A 25,986-nucleotide genomic window follows, 5' to 3' on the forward strand; every position below is an offset into this window, starting at 1 on the left:
TTGAAGTTGTGAATTTGTCTTGAGATTTTTGTTTCTACCTGTCTGTTTAGCCCTTCACGTTACAGTGATGGCTTGCCTATCTCTCCAGTGATACCTACCATTATTGGTTCCAGTGTCATCATTAGTTTTTTTTGTGTGTGTGAAATCAGCCCTATCTGCTGACTCATCAGCTCCTTTCCCTTCAGATCTTTGGAGGAGGCTTCTTCTCTTCTTTAGCCTGATTTTTCCGTTATGCATGTGACTTTGTAATTATGTTAGTTAAAAATGTTAGTTTTTACAGTTTGTATGAATTCTCCAAGCAAAATAGACTGCTAATTTTGATCTAGTCATCTGAGCATGGTGGAGATTTCTCTTCTTGTCTGTGTAACTTTCCTACCTGAGTATCACTTGAATTCTTTATAATGACAGCATAATAATTTTTCATGTTTATAAATCATTTTAGATGCTTGAAAAACACAATGTATAAGTATTATTATTTATCTCTTAAAACCACATGCTTTTCTCTGTTTCCAGGTGATTGTAGATCTCACTCAAGAGAGAGATTATCTACAGTCTCAGCAACCACCAAGTCCTCTGAAAGCACCAAGTCCAGATTCATCACCAAACCCAGCCAGCCCTCGTTCTAACGAAGACAAACAGCACCTTGCAGTTGAGCTGGCAGACACAAAGGCTAAATTGAGAAGAGTCCGGCAGGAGCTGTGAGTCACCAGCAACTTGTGCTTCTAGAGATACTTGTGTGTTGAGACTTGTGCATACTGAAAATACAGTTGCCTCTCAGCTTCCCTGCGCTAATCTCCATGGGAACTCTCAGGATCATGTCTTTCAAATTCCTGTATTCATATCATTGGGAAGCTAGAGTGGATGCGCCATCTTTTTTTTTCTTCTTCTTTCTTAACTGATCTTAAACACAAGTGGCTACTTTCATGTTTCTTTTTGTCTCTCATCTCTCTCTTCCCCTGTTCAAAACACCAGCTGCTAGCAGCACTGTTTAATAATTAGTGGAAGTTCAGAGGACAGTGAAGTTAGCTATGACAGCACTAGCATCCACTGAGATTTAAACAGAGATACTTGATATAAAAATAGAGTTGCAGTCTCAAATCCATGATATGTGGTGTCACAAGAAAATACCTCTTGCTCTTATGAAGCTGGCATGCCATCAAAGAAGTTCCATGTTCAGAATATACTTGGTGACTTCTGTCTTCCCTTCTAGTTTCCTAGCAGGGTCCACATAATCGGTAGTGTTCCAGGAGAAAAAAAAAATCTATTTCTTACTGAGTTTTTTTCTAATCCTTTCCAGGGAAGAGAAGTCTGAGCAGCTTGTGGACTCTAAACATGAAGTTGAACAGCACATCCTAGAGCTGCAAAAAGTAAAGCAAGAGGTAAGGTGACCTTGTTTGACTGACAGGCTTCCTAATTTAAAAACATCTTTTTCAATGTGAGCATAAAAATACTGCTCCATATTTTTTTTTTAATGAAGAATCAAGTTAGTCCAGCAAGCTGTTTGACCAGTATGACTGTGGTATAGCAGTGCTACACTTCTTACTTAACTGGTGAGAGCAGTCTCATCTGTTTAGCTTGCAAACAGTCCCGTAATACCTGAAGCATATACAGCATCAGGGACTGAATATGTCTGAGTCCCAGCAGGCTGAGGAACCTCTTAGTCTTGTAGAGAACTGACTGGCTAATAGGAGAATTCTCTCATTCCTGAACCAAAGGAGGATTATTTGCTCTCCGTTCATGCCTGCTCTTAAAAAAAATTGGATAGTTTAAAGAATGTTCTTTTAAGTATTAATTTAGTTTTTTGCCTCTCTCTCACTTCTCTCAGAATATCCACTTAGCCTCAGATGCTCGCTGTGCCCGAGCATACAGAGATGAGCTGGACTCCCTGAGAGAGAGGGCAAACCGTGTGGAGAGACTTGAGATGGAACTTGTCCGGTGCAAAGAGAAACTTCATGACATGGATTTTTACAAAGCTCGTATGGAGGCAAGTAGAGATCAGGAAGAAGATTTGCTGAGTAATCCTTAATGTTCGGCTTTTGCTGTGTTACCAGTTCATGTGTCATTTGTCATCGAGCTGACTGTAGCAAAAGATCAGAGGAAGTGGAAATTTCATAACGTTCATCTTAGGTATTGGTTTAGCAGCATTAAAAATTCTTTTGGTGGCAAGTAAGACTTGGTGCACAGAAAAAGTACTCATTAGTTTTAGTAAAATCTGCTAGTTCAGCATTACGTGGCTAAACAGGACAGACCTTTTCTGGAGGCTGCTTCTAGAGGATTTAAGTCTAGCCTTGCAAATTTACTGTAAATAAAATGTTTTTTTGTTCGCACTTGATCCTTTGACTAGCATTTTAATTGTCATGTATAAGTTAATTAAATGAATGGCTGAATGTTCTTCCTTAGGGGTCTGTAGCAGCTGCAGCTGTTGTCCAAGTGGCTGGGCATTTTTAAGCATGACCTCAGATGACAAATTCTAGGCACCCCTTTCTGCACCCGTTGCTTGTAGTAGAAAGGAGAGAATGTTTGGATCTTCCCTGGTGCCCTGAGCAGAGGACATCAGTGAGAAACCTATGCCTTTGTTCCAATAGTAATGCTACTTATCAACTTAGTCACCTGCAGCTGTGCCCATCCTGGAATCATAGAATAATTTAGGTTGGAAGAGACTTTGGAGGCATCTAGTCAAACCCGCTGCTCAAAGCATGGCTAATTTTAAAGTTAGATCAGGTTGCTCTTGTTTTCCATCCTTTCAGTCCTTTGAGCCCCTCTCACCTAAACTGTCAATAACACCACTTAAGTGATACTTCAGCCAAAGTCAGATGGATATCCAGGCTTTCAAAACACATTGAGGTTCTGTAGTTTACCCCCTCACTATAATTAGGTAAAATCCGAGGTCTGAGAGAGAAGAGTGATCCTGAAACTCGTGTTCACCAGGCCTCTGGCTAAGAACACATGCCTTATTTCTGCTATAATAAATATTGCTTTGTAGGCATTTTTTTTTCCTCTCTAACCTAGGGCGCCAGCTAGATGCTGCTTCTTACAAATAGATTCACTAAGACAACTGATTATTAAATCTAGTAATATCCTACAAAAGCCTGTCTCTTCTCTCAGTAATTCCCAGTTTACCTTAGGGAGTTTGAAGCTCTGTCTGTCTCTATCTTCCTCTCTAAAGCTGGCAGATCAGTCATGCGTTAACCTGGCATACTAGCTAGCAGTGCGGCATCCTGATGTTTCCCTTTTGGCAGTGTACTAGTTGTTCACCTTCTATCTGCTGCTCAGTGAATGTAGCTGGAGCTAGAGGAGGACAGTGTTTAGTCTTATCTTCATCTGAAAGGAAGGGAGTAGCTATTGCTGCTCCTGAGTTTTCAGACTTTTTACTTGTCCTAGAACCAGCAGTCTCCTGCTCTGTCTGCATGCTAATCTTGCTTAACATACCATTTGGTAAGGAGACCTCTGCTTCTGTTTTGTTCAGTCTTCCCTCACTCTCTCCTACCCTGCCAGCTTTTGGTGAGACTGTTGAACGCTGGAGGTGAGTGTTGGCCCTCCAAAGATGCCTCCCTGAGATACAGCAGTGGATGGGACAAAGAATGCTCCCATCAAATTGGCACTTTTCTAATTTTGGGTGACAGTGTGGCCTCTAGCATAAGCTGTTGCTGCCTTAAGGGATGAGTTTTTCTAATATGTGGCAGGACTGCACAGCTGTCTGCAAGCTGCTCTTTGGTCTAAAATAGCCAGAATGTTTCACATGCTCACCACTCCCCTTCCCATCACTGATCCACCCTTGGCACAGTCATGGACTGGCAGCTTTGTACAGTGGCATCATCAGGAAAACTCCATTGGTTTCATGCTGATACATTCAGGGGATTCCATGGGACGCTATACTGGCTTCTTTGTAGTCCTGGAGCACCACAAAGACTCTGCCTCGTAGCCAGGATCCAACTCTCCATGTCCCTCAGTTTTCTTTCTCTTCTGCTGTCTCAAGTCCTCTGCCCTTCTGAAAAAAGGGTAATGGCCTGGAATTCAGTTCAGTGCCTGCTCAGATTCCTCCCCCTTCTTCAAAAATTGCTAGGCTTATAATTTCAAGTTGTAAGGTTTGTGCAAGGATGTAATATGGCAGAGATTTGTAGCACTAGACTATACTGTGCCAGTTCATCTCATGGTATTAACTGGTACAGTTTGCATACTAAGCTGAGAGTGCTTAAAACTTGAACAAATCTCTCAAAGCCACAGCAGTGAAAATAGAGGTGCATAAAGCACAGCTTTGGCAGCTTTTCTGTGGCAATGTGATACCTTAGGGCTCATAGGGTTTTGACAGCATCATTAATAAACCCCGCAGAATCAGTAAGTGAGAAGAAAAAGCGATTTTAACTGTGCATCAGTGAAGAAAGCTATTAAATGGGCACTTAAAGATCTTTTCCTTCCTGTAGTTCACATACACATTTGGTTGAACAAGACACATGAAAGGTGCTCTGCATAGGATACTGTGACAACCTGAAGGAATTGTGAGCAAGCTTATAAATAGTTTCTTAAAGTACATAATACAGATCAGCAGTGGAAGCAGGAAGAGAGTTAAGGAGCTATTGTGCGAGGAGTACAAATGGTGCAAATCTTTCTCTAAGTGAACTTAGCACATTTGAGCATGTTGTTTTCCTTCTCTGTATTTTTCAACAAGAAGATATTCTCAAATGATGTTTTAATTTGACCATTGTTTGAGGAACATGGAGATGGCTATGGTCTGGAGACCTTCCTGCTAGGATGGCTTAATGAGGTCATACCCATGAATGTGGGAGGAGCAGGCTTAATCCAGGGCTTCCTCCAAGGAGGTGCTTCTCTCCGATGTAAAGCTCCCCTCCAGCATTCCTCTCCATTGAACCTTGTGCTGCTCCAGGAGATCATCAGATTCTTTTCAGAGGCCAGGGAGTCTGCCTCATCCATTCTTTCCCCTTCCCATTGCATCACGCTTCCACGCAGGATGATGGGAGGAATTTCTGTGGACATTAAAAAAAGAAAAAGCACCTCTTGTATATGTTCATATAGCTGACCCAGGCAATGTTTGATTCTCACAAGACATTTTTTAACTGTATCATGCCTTAGTGGGGACAGCTTCCAAATTGCCAGAAGGCAGGGGTTTGGGCTCCATCTAATAACTGGATCTGAATGTGTGTGCAAATTCTCTAGTTTGATTTATATGATCTGTTTGCTGTTTTAGTATCTGAAAATGTTTTTCAAAAGCAAACCACCCTGATCGTGCAACCACTTAGCCTGGAGTTAATTGTAACCATATGAGTATACAATGCACATTCTTAAAGCTAACTCAAGGCACAAGTGATACTGGATCAGAACAAAGTATATAATTTATTTCAGCAATATAATTATGACAGCAGGATTACATATGTTGGATATTAAGCCATCACAGTTTAAGGTAAAAGCAATATAAAGCAAAGTTGTTTGGTGTTTTTTTTTTTTTTTTTTTAATATATCTTACCTAATAAGCTTAGTATGTTTTCAGAAAAAAATCCACAGCCAGCAGTTCTTGTTGGTTTGAAAAGAAACTCATAGCTGCAGAATCATGTTGATGGGTTTGTTAATTAAAAAATAAAAATAAAAAACCTTAATTCCAGTGAAAATACCACTATCCTACCACCACCTGCTGCTTGTCTAATTCAAAAATGATTTGCAGCCAGACACATTTTCAGGTCAACTGTGTTAGCCCAGAGAGTTCTGTGAGATGTCAGTGCTGACATGTTGTAGTTGGAACAGTTTTACCTTCCAGGCTTTGTGATGTAACTTTACAAAGCTCCCATGGAGGAATTATTTAAATTAAATGAACTTTTCAATATTAAGACAGACTTAGATCATGGGTGCACCAGTGAGCAATGTCAACCTAGCCAAAGGAGGCTTTTCCACCAGGTTATTAATTAAAGATTTAATCAGAACTGTTTTCAGCAGACATGTCCACCCCTCCTGGATGCCTGATGGAAGGCCTTTGGTCTTCTATATACTGCAGCTCCCAGTGATGTGTAGTTTGTACCAGAGCCTGGATATGTGCATGTACTTGGCACACAGCTTGACTATTCGTGAGACACCAAAATAACTAGTTTCTGCTTGATAGACAATTTTGAGAGTAGTTCTGAGGCTATGTTTTTTGAGGTCAGACACCACCTTACTTCTTAGGGCTGTGGTCCAGATTGAGTGTGATGAGCCAGCAAAGTAAACTCTGATCATCTTGCCGTTTCATTATGGGTTTTCTGGCAGCTTACATGACACTCTGAACATTTCCTGTTGTACGCTTCCTCTGGTCTGTCATCCATTCAGTGTCAGCAATTTTAGTTTGCTCACCCTGAAGTGATGCTGTTGGATCAGACTTAGCCCAGAATGTTAGTTCTATGAAATTAGTGTGTGGGGGTGGGGGGAGTGCTTTTTCTTACTTGTATGCTCAGACACTTTAATTGCAGTAGTTGAACCACTTCACAAGCTCTAATATACTTGTCCTTTTAATGCTTTTGTAGTAGGGAAATTCTTCCTCTTCCATTTTGCAAGTTGGTAAGTGACCCATGGAGAGGTCAAGGACAACACTGCACTGCATAAGGTGGACTGCTATACTATGCCATCTACATTCAAGATGCAGCAAACAACTAAGACCATCTGCTATATAAGGATATTGAATTATGGCCCTATGTAGTATCAAAAGGCAAGCATAGTGGCCCTATGTAGTATCAAAAGGCAAGCATAGTGGCTATCATCAGACAATCTAACTTATGCTTTGCAGCTGTCTTTTGAGTGTGAGTGTTGGTTTGGGGTTTTTTTTGTTTTGTTTTAATAACTGGATTACATGAGGCTCTTCATGGCTGATTCCATCCTCCCAAAGATGAGAAGGTAGTTGCTGGCTAAGCAGTGAAAGTGATTTACTCATGCCTGATGAACTTTCAGGAATTTACTTGGTCTGGATGTTTGTGGTCTGAGAGAGCAGACATGGACACTGATGTCAACATTTTGGAGGCTGTTGTCCAGGAATAAAGTTGTCAAGCCGTAAGCATTTTACGTAGCCTGCGTGCACATATTCTGTTCTTTTGTATTTCACTGGAGTAGAGGAAAGGGAGGAAAAGACAACAAAAGAACACTTCTTTAGAGGAACAAATAAACTACTTCCCGCATTGTAGATCTTCTGGGTGAAAATCCTTCCTGTACCAATTTAATCTTTTGAAAGTTGATGTTTTACTGCCATGGAAAATTGGATTTATGACTCAGACTTATCTGAGGATCAGAAAGAGTGAAAGTTAGCAGTTTTAACTTGACATAAGATATAATTTACTAAATGTAAAACATGACCAAAAACAAATGGCCAGATTTTATGCTTTAGATATTTCATATTTCTGGAGATAAGATACTTGAATGCATGGAGCTTCATTTGTTGCCCTGCAGGAAATACTGGGAGTGCAGTATAATTAGCTTTTTTCTAATGCTATGGCTGCAGCAGAATAAGTTAAACTCAGTAAAAACCAGATCCAGAAACACATTAATGCTCATATGATTTTGTTTTTTGTTTTTTTAAGTGATCAGTGTAAAATGGCTTGTTTTCTTTAAGTGGATTAAATTTTGTTCTTAAGAGAGGAAAAACTTTTTTAGACAGGCATTTATGCCTAAGTGTACTGGAGCAGTGGTATGGACATATCGTATATTGATGGATAGTGCTCCCCAGCATGCTTTGAACATACTATAACATCCCTTTAAAGTAAATAAATATAATCTACTTTATAGTTGGGGAAAACAGAGTCAGAGGACTGCAGTGAGTTTGCTAAGCAAATGACATTATAATAGAATTAGAATTAGAGTTGTTCTCGGTTTTGAGTCACTGTGGTGCACCTTTTGATCAAGCCTTGTTTACAGCAAAAGAAGCTCCAGTAAACTTATCGTTGTCGTCCCCCCCCAACCCCGAATTTTAGGAAAATACTAGTTTTACTTTCATTAATGACTCTCAGATAATCAAACATAATATTGTCTCCCATTAAACTATCTGGGTTTTTTTAAATAAAGTAGAGAAACAAGTCAAATTTATTTTTTACATTTTGTAGTATCAATTTATGAAAGTCATCTGGTCTTTAAAAAGTCAATGTACGTAAAGAGATTAACAATATATACTATTTCTTTTTCTCCATAGGAGTTAAGAGAAGACAACATCATATTAATTGAAACAAAGGCCATGCTAGAGGAACAGTTAACAGTGGCAAGAGCTCGTGGTGATAAATTACATGAATTAGAGAAGGAAAACTTGCAGTTGAAATCCAAACTTCATGATGTAGAGCTGGTATGCACCTTTTTTGTTACGCTAATTTTTTTCAGTTCTATTTTTATGCTAGGTCACATGAATTTATGTTGTGGAAACCAGTGGAGAGAGGGAAATAAATCAACAGTGCTTTTTAAGACATCTTTAGTTTGAACTTTGTGTATATGTGTTCTTAAAATGTTATAGCATTCAATGTGTAAATATTACCAGTGTTGCTGTGTAGGACAGTTGGACAAATTCCATTTTATGCAAGAACATAGATCACAATTTTAAAATACGGAATAGTTTCATACATATTTATAAAGAAGACTTTAAAATCTGTCAGTTAAATAGAAATCTGTTAGATATAGAATATGGAAACTACTGTAGTACACAACTTTTTTTGTTGGAAACAAAACTCATAGCTGTTATGATAACTGTAGGAACCCATCACTGCTGTAAAAGACACAAAAATACACAACTGATTACTACATAAATCAGAGACATGGCTTATTGCTTCAGAGACCAAAGAGATGCAAGAAGTGGCAATTTATTGTTTACAAACAAAAGTCAACATTGGATTTTATAATCCCACCAGATACAAGAAATTGTCTTTTATGTCCTGTATTTAACTTCACATTCCTCCTGTTACCCCACTTGGTTTTGAATTCTTGTGGGTTTAAACTTTTCAAATGGGGTATGTTAGAAACAAAGATGTAAGGATGCTGTATGGAGTTATGTTTAATGACTGATTCAGGGCAACATGATGCTCCAGCTTTTCAGAAGTGGCTGGTGATTTTTGAATGCTGCTTTCCTAGGTGACTTGGTGAATTTTTGGACAACGCTTGCTGGAAACTAGGATTCTGTAAGGTGTTGTGTCAGCTCCCACAAATGTAAATGGCCCAAATCATTGCCATAAGCAACGGTAGCCTTTTTATCTGGATCCATTTTCTGGATAATTGAAAACTCTGAATTATAATACAAATGTTCTTGATTTATGCATATGACTCGGTCCAAATCAGACATGACAAGTTGGAGAAGCCCCATAGACTTCAAGGTTGTGTCTGCAGAGTATCTAGGGTGCCTCTGCACCGTGCTACATTTTTATGAAGAGCTTTGCTCAGGGCACAGCTTGAATCCAGCCAGCCTTATTGGCCTGGCCCCAGCATCACCCAGCATGTCTTCATTCTCATCCCCTTTTTGCTGAGTATATTGTGGATCTGAGCTGACTCCAAACACGATCAATTGGGTGTCTGCACGGCGTTTTATGGCCCATGTGGTAGCTCTGTAAACAATTGAGACGCACTTAAGGAGACTTTTCTACCTTCAAAGTGTGTGCTGTTTTAACAGTTCAACTTGACAGAACCTTCTTACAGTTAAGCTATGTATATGTTTTCATTCACACACTTCTTGCACAGGATCGTGACACGGACAAGAAGCGAATTGAAGAACTGGTGGAGGAGAACATGGTCTTGGAGATTGCACAGAAACAGAGCATGAATGAGTCTGCACACCTAGGCTGGGAACTAGAACAACTATCAAAAAGCACAGATCTTGCAGATAGTGAGTAGCAGCTGGAGTAGCTGTTGTGGTACTTACTGGGAGCAGTTTAAATGAAGTCAATGGCATAAATTAAAATAGATGGATATTCAGTTATTAGTGAAGCTATCTATAAGAATAGCTTTATTTTGTAAAATAACTGAATATGAGCATGGCACTATGTTAATTCTCAAAACTACTTACTGTCTAGAATCTTATTTTTCTTTACAAAGATTAATGGCTAATTAATTGTTACCTTTAATTCACAGTCTTGCAAATGAGGCTTATCTTCGCCTGCAAAGTTAATGGCACTGTGTTCCTCCTTATTCACTATCAACGATTTTGCGTATAGAATTAGTCGGTGGTGAAAACACTGTTCTCTCAAATCTAACAAATTTTGATTACCAGTACTTTAGGAAAATGTAAAACTATCTGGTTTTCTGACTTTCAAAATTGCAGTTTTTGTTCCCTTCCTGATTTGGTTTCACTAGAGATGTAATAGAATGAAGGATGTCTGGTTTTGTTATCTCGTATTTATTCATTTCCAAGAACCACAACTTTCAAAACTCTCAACAGTGTTTAAAAACAAAAAAAAAAAAAGTTCCGTCATCGTAGTTTTAGCTTTTTTAGCACTGGAGCTCCAGAACTACTTCTAAGTAAACAAAAAGAAAGTGAGAGGAACTGAGAACATCAGTTATCTTTAGTATTAAGTAGAAAAAAAAATCAAAGAAGCCTGATATTTAAAAAAATAAAAAAAAAAAAAAAAAGTATTTTAGAAAGATTGTGTTATCCTCGCTTCCATTTCACAGATGATTCTGTTTAAGAAGTCCCACTTCAATGGTCCTTGCTGTTCGAAAGACAACTGTTAAGCTTGGAAGCAACATAATTTAGACAGGCTTTGCTTCAGAACAGAATTGAACTGGAACACTTTGTTAATGTTTACTATTTGACTCTTAATTTGACCAAAACTCTCCAGGTGATGATCTTAGAAAAGACACAAATAGAGCTTTAACATTTTCAGAAATTTGCCAGTTCTGAAGTGTTCTGTTTGGTGTATGTAATAGTGATGATTATTTTAACAGGAGTGAATAATTTTCTGAGACTTAATATGAAAGTGACTTTAACATTGTTTTTAAATGTGACTTTGAGCTGAAGGGTAACAATTATTCTGTGTGAAACAGGATTGCTTTTTTATTCTGATGCTGAGTAGGGGAAGGAACAGAACAGTAGAGGCTTTGATACTGGAAATTAATGTTGGGTGTTAGTGAGACTTTACATCTCTAAAGTTTTAAAGTAATGTCTCTTGTAAAACTTGCATAAATGTTGTTAGTCTTAAGATTTCAACTTAAGAGAATTCTCTGTGATCAATATTCTGATGGATGTCCTGTGCTTATGCAGCTGGTAATAAAATAACTTCCTGGATTCAACGTATCAGGGAAGTAGCTGTGAGGCTAAGCCTCTGTTGTAAGAGTTTTCTGTGACTAAATAGGGTCAGATACCTGAGTTTTCACTGGCTTTTGGAAGTGCAGCATCTTGGTGTGTTACAGACAATTCTCAATGTTTTATCCTCTGCTTCAGTTATTTCCTTTGGAAGTGTAAAAGGGTATCAAAGTATGTTTTCCTACTAACCATTAGTAGTTAAAATAACTTCAAGAGAGTAAGTTAAGAAAGTAAGTCGCTTTTAAGATGGTTATCTCCTTACATACTTCTTTGTTTATTGAAGATCTTGCTGGTTTCTGTGGAAATATATTCCATTTTTATAGAAAGTGTTAACTTAGTCAAGCTGAAATAATAAGGATCTGGCTGCAGTGATTTTCATAAAAGCAAGTCTTACAGACCTAGAAAGGGGGATATTTCTGAATTGGTTAGTGCCATCTTCTGATTGTCATGTATCAACAGCTAGAAAGTCCTTTGTGTCTGAGCTGAATGAGCGTGCGTCGAGTCGCATACTGAAGCTAGAGAAGGACAACCAGAGCTTGCAGAACACGATCCAGGAACTGAGGGATGCCTCCTTGACCTCCAGAGAGAGCAGCCTAAAGTTTGTGGAACTGGAAAAAGAAAATCAGCAGCTCAGCAAAAAGGTAATTCTTGCTCACAGGAACACACAGAGCTGTTTGGTTTTTTAGCACAGTGTGTGCAGGGCTTTACAACATTCCTGAACAATGAGCAATCGCAGAGAGTTCACCAAAGTTCCCCAGGAGAATGGGCACGTTTTCAGGCCCTTCTACGTAGTGTGAGAAGGCCTCGTCTCATGTTGGTATGTTCCATTGCCTTCTGCCCCACTGCCTATATTGATGCATCACTGTAAACAAAGTGACTGTTCCTGTTTCATAAATCCTCTCCTTTGGTGCTTATTTGCCTGGGCATATGGTGCTATTGTTTCTCTTACTCTTTCTTCTCGTGACAGTCACTAATGCTTGCTCTGTCAGGTGGGAAAGCTATGTCCACATTTAACTTTTTTTTTCCTTGTTCAGAAGTTTTAGTATTGTTTCCATGTAAGCCAAGTAAATCACAGGTGAACTCAGCTCAGCTTACTGTATTTTTAAATAACTGTCTTTGCTGTCCATAGGCCTGGATCAGCTTTTCCTCCTTGTCCATCCTTTTGGCTATTACAAGTTCTCTAGTGTCTCTGTCTCTGCAAAGCTCTGGGTTCTTTTCATCCCTGGTAACAAATGTGCAGGTCATCACTTCTTAATTTTTTATACATGTATGCACATGTGTGCACATGTGCGTGCATGCACACGTGTATGTACACCTTTATCAAGTGTTATTACTTTTAGCTCAAATGTCAGCTCAGCCCTGTCCTTGTGAAATGTAGTGCTCAGTTCACACACAGTCACTAACTTTATTTTTTCCTGGCTAGAAAATTGCATTCTGAACTCTGAGTACTTGAGCTGAGTGCCAGTGAGGGAAGAGGATGCTTGTTAGTCTGAATATGAAAAATTTCCACATCAGTTTCTTCCATGTTCCTACCTGTGCTAAATTATGCAGAGTATAACGCCCGTTTCTCCTTTCCCTATTGCTACTATGACCTGTGTGTGCCACACTGATAGAAGGATATCAGTCCTCTCTGATTTGCTTATTGGCTAACTGAATGCTTTAAAGGACAAGAGGAGAAAGAATTTGTATGTGAAATGCTAGTCATAGATTACTAGATTGTAATTAGCACTGAGTGTCGACTTCTCTGCCAAGGAGAACAAGGATCCATCATTACCTTCTGAAGAGATTCTCCTGCCAAGTTGAGAAAACAGTTCTGCTTCTTGAATTTTTTCTGTGCACAAGGAAAATTGTTTGCAAAAATTCAGTTTACTGTACTCTTTCACCACTCTGATTTATGAACTATTGTGTATGGCTAATTCACTCCAGCTGTAACTTACATGCTTAAAATTTAAGATCAAGATACAAAGCACTCAGCAGATACCTGTGGTGTACAGCAATTTAAGTCATTTAAAAAGCTGTGGTCAACCTTTGGCTTTGCCCCAGGCACATTTCTGTGGGCACCTCCAGTTATGGCACTATATTAGTACCAACAGTTGTGATTTCAGGATTAGTTGGATGTTTTTAGTGACAACAAATATGTTGATGTGGTGGGGTCGCCTACAGGTCTGATAATTGAAAAAAGACCAGTAGCAGGAAATGCCTGTGTGGAGCAAAGAGGCCACTCAATGCATCAGACCAATGAGGAAAAAATGGCAATGAGTTGAAAATGAAGAGCAGTTGAAATGTGTGAAAAGGACAAATCCTTTACTAGAGGAACACAGAATATGGTGGGATTTGACATAGTCTGTAAGTGTTGACTGACTGCCACAGGCCAGTCAAGTCGCTGACTGGCTCCATCACCTAATCAGAGAGAGATGGAAATAAAGGTAGTAGACAGGATTGTATAGTGTGTGGGAGATGTACACTTTGTACAGAGACCTGATATATGGTATATAAAATAATCTTGGTTTGAGGTGTGGCTTTTTAATCTTACTTCATCTCACATGCGTTTGTATTTCTCACACACATGTAATTAGTAATTAATCAGAACTTAATTAGTTGTCTTAATATGTATGAATGTACACAGCAGGGGATGTCCAGGGCAAAAGGATAATAGGGGAAAAGAGAGAGCTGGGGCTGAAATAACTGCAAAATCAAACCACGTGTTCTAATGATTAACTGCAAAATGGTAACTGCAGTTAACAGAGGAGGGTGGCGGTCCTTACGAACTGTTAAGGAGAATAGCATGTAAAGACAGGACGAGACAGAGAAACCATTTACTCTAATTCTGTGTGCCTGTATATATGTGTGTGTATATTTTTTTATATATGTGTGTGATGTGGGTGTTTTTTTTTGTTTAGGTTACTTACTTGTGATACCCAGAGTAAAATCGTGCCCTCCTAAAGCTGTTCAAATAGAGTCGGATTTCACCCAGTATCCAAGACTTTTAAAGCTCGTTATCTGAGTATGCTTGGCTGCCCACTGATCTAGTTGTGCTTGGAAGGTTCTTCTAGCAGGAGCAGAAGGGCATTATTCAGGGTAGTACAAGTAAAGATGATACTAAAGAAAAGTCTTGTACTCTTTTTTTTCTTGCAAGGTTTCAAGAGGAGCTAATAGTAGAAAATCCTCCTCTCAGGCACAGTCCAGGAGCAGCAGTCCAACTAACTAACGTGTTTTTGTTTGGTGTTTTTTTTGTTTTTCCTGCATCCTTGGACTGAAACAAGTTGTAAACAGTAGTTTCTTACTTGCCTCCAAATCTCTGGGAGGTGCTAATGAAGACCAGCTATTGCAGAATTAGTGAGTTTATGTTCCAGCCTTCTCTGAACAGCTCCTTTGGGACCAATGAACCTTATCATGGTTACATTTCTAAATGCTAAGCCCTCCTTATCTCCAATCTGGGCAGCCTCTGCTTGTTTAAACACTTCCTGTAATGAGGCCTATGTTGACATAGGCAGAGCCCAGCCTCCAGCTATTTCCCACTTGTAACAATTATCGTTAATACCTTTTTCATTGGCATTTTCACTGTTGGCAAAGTTCATAATATCAACATAAAAAAATGAACTGATACTTCTGCAGAGCTGTTGGTGTTCACAGTATTTTTCAAGCGTAAAAAGGAATACTTCCTGCCTCAGATAGTTAGGTCTCCAAACCTCTTGCTTCTAAATAGTGAAGAGCTGCTTCTTTTCAGTGCTCAGTATATTATAAGACCAGCTTTCAAAACGAGGTAGTAAAAAGATGCTGTTTATTGTAGGACTGGGCCCTTATTCACAAATCATTCAAATCCAGTGTCGTGATCTGCTGAGGAAAACAGAGGGCTGACAAAACACAGGGAAAGGGAATGTAAACTTGGAAATTCCAGTGTTTTTTCTGTTTTCTGGATTTTTAATTCTGTTGTTCACTGAGTTGTCTTAATAACCTTCTCCTCATCAGCTGATGGAGTAAGGCCATCAACGATGGAGAGGCTAGCAGGAGACACTGTGTCGGAATGGTGAGCACGAGAAACTTTACTTGTCAACAGGAGCAAGAAGGGGCCTTTAGACAGATAGCTGAAGCATTTCTCACTGATGTACCTTTTATGGTCTGATCTTAGTAGGCAAGAAGGAGATTATTGGCACTGTGAGAAAACAACAGTCCTGCTCCTCTCCTGCATCTGGCAAGCTGCAGAAGGGAAGAATTGCATCCCTTAGCCATACTCCCTGTCTCCTTCCTCTGTGTTTTTCAAAATACCTTTAAATGTGAACAATTGTTGTGTTAGGCTATGTGTGATGTGTTCTGGGATGTTCTCTCCACACAGATTGAAAAGTTGCAAAATCAAATTGAAAAAGAGAAGCAAAGTAATCAAGATCTGGAGACCTTAAGTGAGGAGCTGATAAAAGAGAAAGAACAACTACAAGTCATCATGGAGACTTTGAAAGCCGACAAAGACAGACAGGTGCAAACTTCATGAATGTAATCCAAAAGCACATGCTCAGTAGTGGTAGTTTACTGTTGCCATTTAGATGTTATCTATTTCTGTCAAGGAGACAGGGCAATTTGAGAGCTATTCTCTGCAGGATGAACTTTTCAAATGCAGGTAAAAGGTCTCTGCAAAAAAAAAAAAATATATATATATATATTATTTTGGTAGCTACTGCTCATCCTGTTTGCATAGGTGGGGTCTGCATGCTGTTTGTGAAGGCAGATCTTTCTTCTTCTTTGGGGAGGAAGCCCTGAACATTACTAAACAGGTACTGACTAGGTTTGGTCAGGTTTGGAGTAGTAAATAAAACCCCTTGTTAAATTTTAAATACCCTTCAGCTTTTACTATTGTGCTGCAGTTCATGCACCATGCCTTGAAACCTCTGTATTGTGGGTTTGCACAAGGTATCGTATGTATTAATTTGACTAATGAAGAGAATGTATACACGGATCATTGGAGGGTGGGCTGCCTACTTTTAAAGTGTATTAAAATTTACACCATGACTTGTGGGGAAAAGATTAAATAAAAAAATAATCTTATTTAGGTAGTGTTTTTCATCTTGAAAGATTCTTACATAAACTTCTATCTGGGCATATGCACTTTACCACCAAAATCAAACTTAGCAAACATGGATTCTCTGTGATAAGAATTAGTGAATGCTTCGTATTTAGGGCAGTAAGTAAAAGCAAAAGTATCCTCAGTCACTGGAAGAAGCCAGATTCTGATTTTTCAGGCCTGACTTCTGTTTGATTTCAGTGGATGCGCTATGCAGTTAAGAATCAAATGCAAATCCCAGTCTAAATTATAATTACTTCAGCTGGAATTTGGCCAGTGGGATAAATGTTCTGCTTTTGTGGAAAGTATATCCTTAATGAGATCTATAACTACTACCAATATTCAATACTTTGGGGGTTTCTGAAGTCTTATCAGAAAGAATTTGTCCTCAGTTCTCAAAGGTGTTTGCATTTGTAAACTGAGACAGAAAGGTATACTTAATAAGGAGTAATTCCTAACAAAGCAGTTACTCCAGGGTATTCTGTGAAGGTATCTGTCTACTTACTTTCTCTCTCTGCCTAGACCACCTTAGCTGTTAGGAGGAACATGGCAACATTTTTAACTCACTAGAGTCCCAAGCTTCCAGAGGTATCAGTGTTTTTCATGAGTTCAGGTTGTTGGTTTTAGTCAGGGATAACTATTGAAGAATTGGTATTGGATTAAATGGAGGTGGTTTGGTTAACACACTCATCTGGCTGCTTCAGGTCTAAACTGTACTGCATGTTGTAAGGTAGGTGAGTAGCATTTGCCTGACTTTTTTTGTTCATTTGTGTAGATAAAGGACCTTAAACAAGAAAATGATCACCTTAATCAAGTGGTCTTATCCTTGAGACAAAGATCTCAAGTAAGCAACGAGGCCAGAGTAAAAGATATTGAAAAAGAGAACAAGATCCTTCATGAAACTGTTACAGAAACTAGTAGCAAACTGAGCAAACTGGAATTTGAGAAGAAACAATTACAAAAAGATTTTGACCAGGTTAAAGAGAAAGTGGAAAGAGCGGAAGAAATGGAGAAAGAACTCCATCAGCTGGAGAGGGAGAATGAACAGCTCACAAAGAAGGCAGCAGCCATGAAAATAGTGACAGAAAAAGTTGAAGTTCTTGAGCAGGAAAATGGGGATCTGGAAGTGGAAAATAGGAAATTAAGAAAATCCCTGGACACACTGCAGAATATTTCCATCCGGCTTGGGGATCTGGAAAGGGACAACAAGCAGTTGGATGAAGAAAATCTGGAGCTCAGGAGAGTGGTAGAGACCATGAGATTTACCAGCACAAAAATGGCACAAATAGAAGCAGAAAATAAAGATTTGGAGAGGGAGAAAGAGGACCTAAGGAAGAATGTAGAAATGTTAAAAGTTCTGAGCAAGAAATCAGAAAGGCTGGAGCTAAGCTATCAAAGTGTCAACTCCGAAAACCAGAGACTTCAGCAAATGCTGGAGAACAGCAGCAAAAAGATCCAGGAGCTAGAGAAAGAAGTGCAGGGAATGGAGAGTGAAAATCAGGTCCTCCAGAGAAACCTGGAGGAGCTAAAGATTTCTACCAAACGGCTAGAGAGGTTAGAGAAAGAGAACAAAGACCTGGAGCAAGAAATGTCTCAGCTGGAGAAAGACAAAAAAATGCTAGAGAAAGAAACAAAACGGCTTTGGCAGCAAGTGGAACTGAAAGATGCTATTTTGGATGATAGCACAGTAAAGTTGGCAGTTGCTGAGAAAGAAAACAAGACACTAGAAAAGGAAATTGCTCGATTCAGAGATTCATCTAATAAGCTGAAAGAATTTGAAAAGGACAATAAAGATCTCATAAAACAAGTAAAAATTGATAAAAGAACACTAGCTACATTGGGAGAGGTAAGCAAAATAATACTACTATCTTCATCACAGTGCTATTTTTTTCTGCTCTGCCAAGTAGCAAAGGGAGCCATCTATCCCTTGGCTATTTGATCTATGAATTAGGAGATCTTCAGAGTCTTAGCAGGCATCACAGGATAGCATTGCCTTTTGGATGTAGAACTTGCAAAAATTAAAACATACCACTCTTTTTGTCTAATTACACTGCTACAGCATAATTACGCTTGTTCAGTTATGCCAGTAATTTTCTCTGTGTCCAAAACTCAGTCCATAGTAAAAATGCTTAAGTCCCTCAGCAACAAATCTTAACCACGTCATCTCAGGAAACTTGCATATTGAAGCCCTGTCACTTGTGTGTGCACGCGCGCATGCACTAAAGTGCAGGCTGGGCTTCTCATATTAGTTGCTGAGGCGGGGAACTCCCTCTGCTGGTGCTGCATCCTCTGGCCTGCACATCCCTTCTGCTGGCAGGTGAGCAGGATGACAGTGTTGGCAGCAGAAATTCACTACCGTGAGCAAGACAGAGGCCAAAAGAAGCATTCTTCAGTTTCATGTTGAGTAAACTGTAAATAAAGAGAATCATTTTAATTCTGCACTGAGCTGACACTGAAGAATTTTCACTGACCTTCTTGGGACTAGGATTTTATCCAGTGCCTTTTTTTATACTCTTTGGTTTAAATATCTCCAGTGCTGGATAATTATCATTGTCCTTTTTACAGCAACTAATCATGTCAGTGCTATTGCAGGATTTGGTCTTGGAGAAGCTGAAGAGTCAACAGTTGTCTAGTGAGCTGGACAAACTGGGCCAGGAACTGGAGAAGATAGGATTGAACAAAGAGCTTCTGCTACAGGATGACAATGGCAATGGCAGTGATGACACGTGAGGAAACTGAGCTCTCTTACTCATGCTTGTGACTGTGCAGGCTCTCCATCAGACATCCTAATTCAACCCTCTAGCTTAAAGAAGCCCCTTCTTTTCTGTTATCATCTCCATTCTCACTCCAGTTACCCTTACCAATTTTGAACACACAGCCTATTTTTCTGTAGCAAGCCTGGCAATATCCTGCAAGGTTTGCAAAACCTTTTCTTGGAAAGAATGAAAGAAGGAAGAAATACCATTCTCTCTCTCTCTCTCTCTCTTTCCCTCTCTCCCTCTCCCTCTCTCCCTCTCTCCCTCCATGCTAGCTAGTATTATCACAGTTCCCTTGTAGAGTCGCTGGGTAACCACCTCAGTGATCCACTGTGTATTTTCCTCCTGGTAGTCTCTTTAAAAGCAAGAACAACAGTGCCTACCTGTTGTCCTTCAGATGGTGTATGCCAAGACTTGGTGATCCAACCAACTCTTAATGTAAACGTAGATGTTGCCTAAGAAATTCCTGATGGCAAATCCTATAGTCATTAACAAAGAAAGCCCAACAATCCACATGTGTATAGGCCTCTTGATGAGACCTAGTTAGAGAAACATATGCTTTTTGGAAAAATTTTAGGGCTTATTGCAGCTTTTTCTCCCCATCAGGAATGTACAGAAGAGACATGAGAAGAAATATCTGTAGTGTAATTAGGGGCAGAATAGAAAAACTTATTTGCTTTTAAATTATATAGCTTTAAATATTCCTGTAGAGCTATATAGGTATTATTGATTGGATTGGTTGGATTTTCTATAAGCAGGTTCCTCAGCAATAATCTATCAGCTGTGCACTAGAGGATTCCGTTCCTGAAAAAGCAAATGCATGTAATGTAACGTGATGAGATTTAGAATGAGTGAAGGCAAAGTCTACTATCTGGATGGTGGCTCATAACCTAGTGGCAGATGTTGGAAAGTTTTTTTTTTTTTTTTTTTTTTTTTTTTTCTCATGTTTTTTAGAAAATACAAGATTCTAGAAAGCAAAACTGAATCAGCACTGAAAACAGCAGTAGCTGTGAAAGAGGAAAAGATTGCAGTGCTGGAAGCTCAAGTGAAAGACTCTCTGAACTTGAACCAGCAGTTACAGAATGAGCTAAATATGGTAAGAGGTGAACTGCATTTTAAATGTTCTCAATATGTTTTTGCACATTCACGTGCGTTTTGCTCAACAAGAACAAATTATATGTGTTTCTTTCCTCACCATATACAAGTTCCCTCCAAGGCTGTTTGGTTTGACTGCTTTCTTCTGTCCCATTGTATATAGTAGTACTGATGTTGGCAAAATTCTTAGGCTGTGGTCCGGGGCAGGAGTTTTTTAAGTAACCACTGTTTGTAACCTCTCTTTCCCCATGTTTGTTTCCTCATGCACCATGTTGCATGGTGGTTTTTTCCACTTTCTTCAATGAAAGTATAGGCTGAGGCAAACTGCAGTTGAAACTTCTCACTGAGGATAGCCTGTTTGTTAGGTGACAGTGAGCTTGAGTCAAGGGCTGGCTGACTGCAGGCCAAGAGACACAGGCTCCTTCACCTGTGTGTGCCTCAGCTTCCCAATCTGTGAAGCAGGGGTAATAGTTCTTGAATCCCTTTAAATGCTTACAGTGTAAAAGAGGAACTGCATATTACATTATTATTAATATAAAAACCCAGTGTTGAATGAGTTGTAAAATTTGTTCCTTGTTGGCTTTACAGGTGAAGAAGGACTTTGATGCACTCAAACAGACCCAACAGGATGGACAGTGCGCTCAGAATTCACTGAAGTATTCTGCAGAGAAATTCATTCCCAATCACCAAATGAAGGAGAAATTAGAAACAGGACACCGAGAAGCTACCATGGAGCTTCTGAAACTGAAAGACAGGACAATAGAATTGGAAAGGAATGTAAGCCTTCTTGCATTTCCTGTTATCCCTCAAACTTCCCTTGTGACCATGGGTGGATCGCTAGGACCTGTTTTTTCAAGGCTATAGGAATCTGGTGGGCTTTTTGAGCATTCAAGTCTACCAGATTCCTCAGACATCTCTTATACCATTAGTCTCCTGTGGTCCTATTTGTCTTGTGTAGCATTTCTATGGGGATGAACCTTGTGTTTAATATCTGTCCTACCTTCCTTTAATGCTGGGAAGAATTTCCTCTTGCACATTAGTTGCAGGAGGATCATCATAATTGGGTCTCATCTTTGATAGGACTCCAAATGATCAGAACAGCTGTTTCATTTCTTCCTGTTACCTCCCTTCCATCCCATCTGTCTTTTAGAATGCTGCCCTGCATACTGAGAAGCAGCTGCTTAAAGAACAGCTGAAGCACTTGGAAATGCAGAATGTCTCCTTCAACAATCAGATCCTGACACTACAGAAGCAAAATGTCTTCCTTCAGGAGCATAACACTGCCCTGCAGACGCAGACAGCCAAGCTCCAGGTCAGAACAACCCTGCACCTTTGTGCCAATAGACTGGATTTCATTATGGTAGTGCGGAGATGACAGCTGACAAGAAAATGGTGGCTGGTGTACTTACATAAAGATGAGGCTCATAAAGAGGAGCTTAGATTGAGATCTGAATTTCTCCAAGCTAGGGGAGAAATTGGCTCTATAGCTACTATCTGAGTTTATCTTTATGAAGTAGGTAATTATTTGAGGCCAATTTTTAAAATGAACTAATGGTGCAGCAAAATCTAGATCTGTTGTTCCAGAAGCTGCACTGAAGTAAAAGGTCTTTGCTCTTTTTCTGTTAATGCTGTGTCTGTGAAAGAACTTTGAAGAAATGGGAATAGGACATGAGCCAGCTCCCAAGAAACACTGTAGCAATGGGTTCAGATCAGTTTTCAGACTTTCAGACAAAATGTCCAAGTTGCCTATGAAAAGCAGTTATTCTTAAATGTCATTTTAATTCTGAAAAAACAAATTTAGCTCAAGAAAGAGAAAAATTTTTAAAGACAAACTTGGATTAGCTGTAGTTTTGATATTGTCTGAATTCCACTTTCTCCTAGTTTTTCAACCTGCAGTTCACATAGTTTTTTGGTTCTTTTAAATTAATTCTCACCTGAAAGTGAAATAGAGCAACAGCATATAAAACCAGTGCACAGTACATCTACTGAAATCAAACTTGTTAGGAATGCTGCCCCCACACACAGTGGTGCAGTTCATTCTGTTGTGTTTAGATGAACTTAACAAGTTTTCATTCAGTTATACACAAGCATGGAGCAACTTTGGCTTTTGTACATGATGTCAGAGCTATAGTTGGGTTGCCAGTATTCCAGCTCACCATAGTCTTCAGTCTGAAGACTATCTGCTAGCATAACAGTGTCGTTAGTTTGGCGGTTATCCTGATGAATTTCAGACCCTTGCTAGCAAGACTTTGTGTGGTGTGTATTACTATGCTGAAATGATGCCAAAGTGTCCATAAATGTCTTAAGTCTAAAAAGTTATAGATGTATGCTTGACTAATTGTATGCAGATATAAACTGTTATTACATGTTTGTTATATGTACTGGTAAGTGTAAATAAATATGCTTGCTTTTTATTTGAGAAACTTTAGGTAGAAAATTCAACCCTCAGCTCCCAGAGTGCTTCACTGATGGCCCAGAATGCTTTACTGCAAAATCAGCAGACAGCCAAGGAGAATGAGAATGAAACTCTACTGAAACAGAAGGAGCAGTTAAAAGCTCAATATGAGTCATTGCTTCAGGATCATGAACATCTTGCTTCACTGCATGAGCGACAGTCCACAGAATATGAAATGCTAATAAACCAGCACAGCTGCCTGAAAACATTACACAAAAACCTGGATCTGGAGCATAAAGATCTTGGTGAGAGGTATGCTCACTGTTCAGTGCCTAGGGAAGTTGCATAGCCAAAATGTTAGTCTTAAACTTTGATCTCCAATTGTAAACAAAAGTTACTATTTTATTATAGTAAGGTGTTATCTTGACAAGGTGTCTTCTCATTTTTGTTGTCATTAGGAGATTAGATGAAAATACTTGAAAATCTGTGTATTTCAGACCTGTGAACGTTGCAGACCATGGATGACTCTTGATTTTTAGCAAACAGGGTCTTGGGGAATACACTGTCAGAAGTAGCTTAAAGGCCTTTACTATGTTTGAGGCTCTAGGCTGTAATAACACATATCCTTAAAAAGATTTTCCCAGTCCTACTGTGTGATCTGTTTTCTTGTCATACAATAAGATCTGTAAGTCAGCTAATTAATTACCTAAGTGTGAGTCATATGGGGAAACAATATAAATCATTGATGATTTTGTGTGGCATCACCTATATGGCCTAAGAGGCTGTCTGACGGAAGCCACCTTGAGCCAGATGTGAAATAGTGATGTATTATTTATTTCCTTCTAGTTCTCACAATCTAAGGCGTTTGTTTCAGGACTTTCAGTTGAACTGTGAAATCGGATTAATCAATTTATTGTTTAGTTTCTAGTCAGTGTCATTTTCTGACAATTGTGCTCGAGTGAAACAGTATAAATAATATACTACTACATAAAGGCCACTCTGCCTACCCATCAGAACTTTTTTTTTTAACCATTTTACCGTTATTTTCCCCCAAATACCTAGTTTTTAGGTTGAGTTTCTATGGGCTGGGTCAATGGTCAAGAGCAAGGGTCTGAGTTGGGTCAATGGTAAAGGGCATGTCAATGGTGATCTTTGAGGGTGGACTAAAAAGTGGTGCTAAACTTTCCCAAACCCAAAGGAGCTGGCAGTACAGTGTGCAGTAGATTTTGATAAAGTACAGAACTAAATCTATTGTGATGAAAATATCCACCGAGGCTGCTTGACAGGACAGCTGCTTGGCTGTCAACTAAATAATGAGCTGTAAGTGATTACAGACACTGTTCATGCTTACCAAGTAGACTCGGACTGATTAATGGTTGTCACTGATGCAGGCTTTGCTTAAGAATATCACACTGCGGTGTGTAGGTGCAGTTTGCTGGGTTCCTTCTTTTCTTAATGAGTACCACTTATTAAACAGTTGTAGCACAAGAAAACAATGGCTTTCTGAAAAATAGGTTCTCTCTAGTGATAAGTGCTCAGACCACTATTGTGAACACTAACGATTTGGATCCTCTCTTACTGAGGTGTGACTGCCAGTGAGAAATGTTGCAGGGGAGCAGATGTTGATCTTTTGTATATGCTGAGCAGGTTGATTTTTGGCAGTTCTGAGAGCGCAGCGTCCTCCTCAGCAGGTCGGTCTGGAAGATGCTTGTCAAGGTGACTTGTCCAAGGACAGCCTGTGTCTCCATTTGACTGTTAGGGGCGGGGGGAGGAAGAGAGAGAAATTACCACCACCACCACCCCCATGTGCTATCTATATTCAGCTTGCTGGGAAGGGCAGAGGGGAGTAAGTTTGAAAAGCATCTGGAAGAGACCTGTTTGTTTTCTTCTGTCACTCAGTGCCATTTAGGTGCTAAGATGAAATCTCTCACCTTCAGCTAGAATACACCACCCACTAAATGTTCCCAGAACAGCTGAGGACAGCTGAGCAGCCGGCTTGTGCAGTGTGAGCAAGATGGGCTTTGCTTGTCCCAGACTCCAAAGCAGTCTGTTTTTCTCCGTTGGTGACAGCATGTTTAATCATAGTTCTGTTGCTTATGGCAGGACTGCACTCCTGCAGAAACCTGTGATTGCAGCTTGTATAGAAAAATCCATAGCAACTTTAGTTAGCTTGTGGCCTGCTAATGCTCTGTGCAGCCAGGATCCCTAAGGTTTGTGCAGCTCAGTGATGCCTGTGATACCACAGAATGTTTTCTGCACCTGAGTAAACTTCATTAAACCTCCCTCAACTATATCTGCATAGTCTTAGTACTGCACTGTGGATTTAATAATAGGTTGTGTGTAACTGTAGTGAAATGGCCTGTCATAGCCCAGCAAACCACAGACATGTGGGTTTGACTTAGCAAGAAAAGGAAAGTTGGTATGTTGGAGCCATTTACTGTTAACAGCAGTTTCTTTACTCTGTGGTGTTTGATTGGCTGCCTCAGTTAACAGAGGAAAGCTGGGCTCTTCTGCCTGCATTTTTAAATTGCTTTAAATATTGCATGTTACTAAGAGGAGATGATAACTTACTAGCTACGGCTGTTTGGCAGAGCCTTGAGCAGTTCTTTGTGATTTGTTCTGAACAACTCTGTAATCCTGCACAAACACTGGAAAAACTCATCCCACTGGAAAAAGAGAAGACCTGCTGTGCAGGGTTACATATTGCAGCAGTTGCATTATTACGTTAGCAGTGCTGTCTGGGAATCATATTTATGGATTCCTTCTGCCATATGCTTCCTATCATAGTTGAACATTTTTAAAATTTTCTGTCACAAATATCTACCCGCGGTATCTCTCTAAACAGAGCAGCAGAAGGGGTGAAAGCCAAAAACCACAGTTGGAACAGGAGTAAAGAGGAATATGGCTGTTCAAGTCAGAAATGGATTGCATCAGAGCCAAAATGTATTTTATTTGCCTCTATAAGGAAATATTTATAAAAACCCTCTTCCCATTTGCTTGGGGCTAATGCTAAAGAAATGGAGTGAGCATGAATGTTGAGTAGCCTGTGGGTTGGGTAACCTTGCCCATTGGTAAAGCCTCTCCTTGCAGTGGTATGCTCGTGCTCATCAGGTTGTGTAAATCCTGCTCAAATGGTAGCCTCCCTGATGAATCCAGACAACAAGTGAATTTTACTTAGGGATTTCACGAGGGCTCTGGTGATGCAGGATCCATCTGCATTCTTGCAGACAATCTCAAATTTCATATCTATCCCCTAATGTTTAAGGGAGCAGCTCTGGTCCACCACAGGAGTTCCCATGCTCGAAGGCAGCATGGGGAGCTGGGCCAACTGGTAAAACTGGACCAGTATGCTGCTTCCTTCTAAGTAGTCCTCATTAAAAATAATCGGAAGCCTTGGGTTGGGTAAAAATGAACAGAGGAGCCTTATCAAAGGGAAATGATGAAAGCATTT

General features: G+C 39.6%; 1 protein-coding gene across 7 annotated transcripts in view; it reads left to right on the plus strand.

Annotated features, from left to right (window-relative positions):
- The window catches only part of CCDC88C (coiled-coil domain containing 88C), a 94,924-nt gene that overhangs the window by 51,088 nt on the left and 17,850 nt on the right, over positions 1-25,986 (plus strand). For all 7 annotated transcript variants that reach the window (XM_026111803.2, XM_064512174.1, XM_064512175.1 and 4 more), the window contains 13 exons: positions 514-698; positions 1,298-1,379; positions 1,826-1,984; positions 8,153-8,299; positions 9,676-9,820; positions 11,696-11,877; positions 15,570-15,707; positions 17,065-18,135; positions 18,882-19,015; positions 20,000-20,141; positions 20,729-20,917; positions 21,291-21,452; positions 22,570-22,847. In XM_026111803.2, coding sequence (XP_025967588.2) covers positions 514-698; positions 1,298-1,379; positions 1,826-1,984; positions 8,153-8,299; positions 9,676-9,820; positions 11,696-11,877; positions 15,570-15,707; positions 17,065-18,135; positions 18,882-19,015; positions 20,000-20,141; positions 20,729-20,917; positions 21,291-21,452; positions 22,570-22,847 — 3,014 coding nt within the window. The remainder of the gene's footprint in view (positions 1-513; positions 699-1,297; positions 1,380-1,825; positions 1,985-8,152; positions 8,300-9,675; positions 9,821-11,695; positions 11,878-15,569; positions 15,708-17,064; positions 18,136-18,881; positions 19,016-19,999; positions 20,142-20,728; positions 20,918-21,290; positions 21,453-22,569; positions 22,848-25,986) is intronic.

This window comes from Dromaius novaehollandiae, chromosome 5 (genome assembly GCF_036370855.1).
Source record: "Dromaius novaehollandiae isolate bDroNov1 chromosome 5, bDroNov1.hap1, whole genome shotgun sequence".
Taxonomy (NCBI): Eukaryota; Metazoa; Chordata; class Aves; order Casuariiformes; family Dromaiidae; genus Dromaius; species Dromaius novaehollandiae.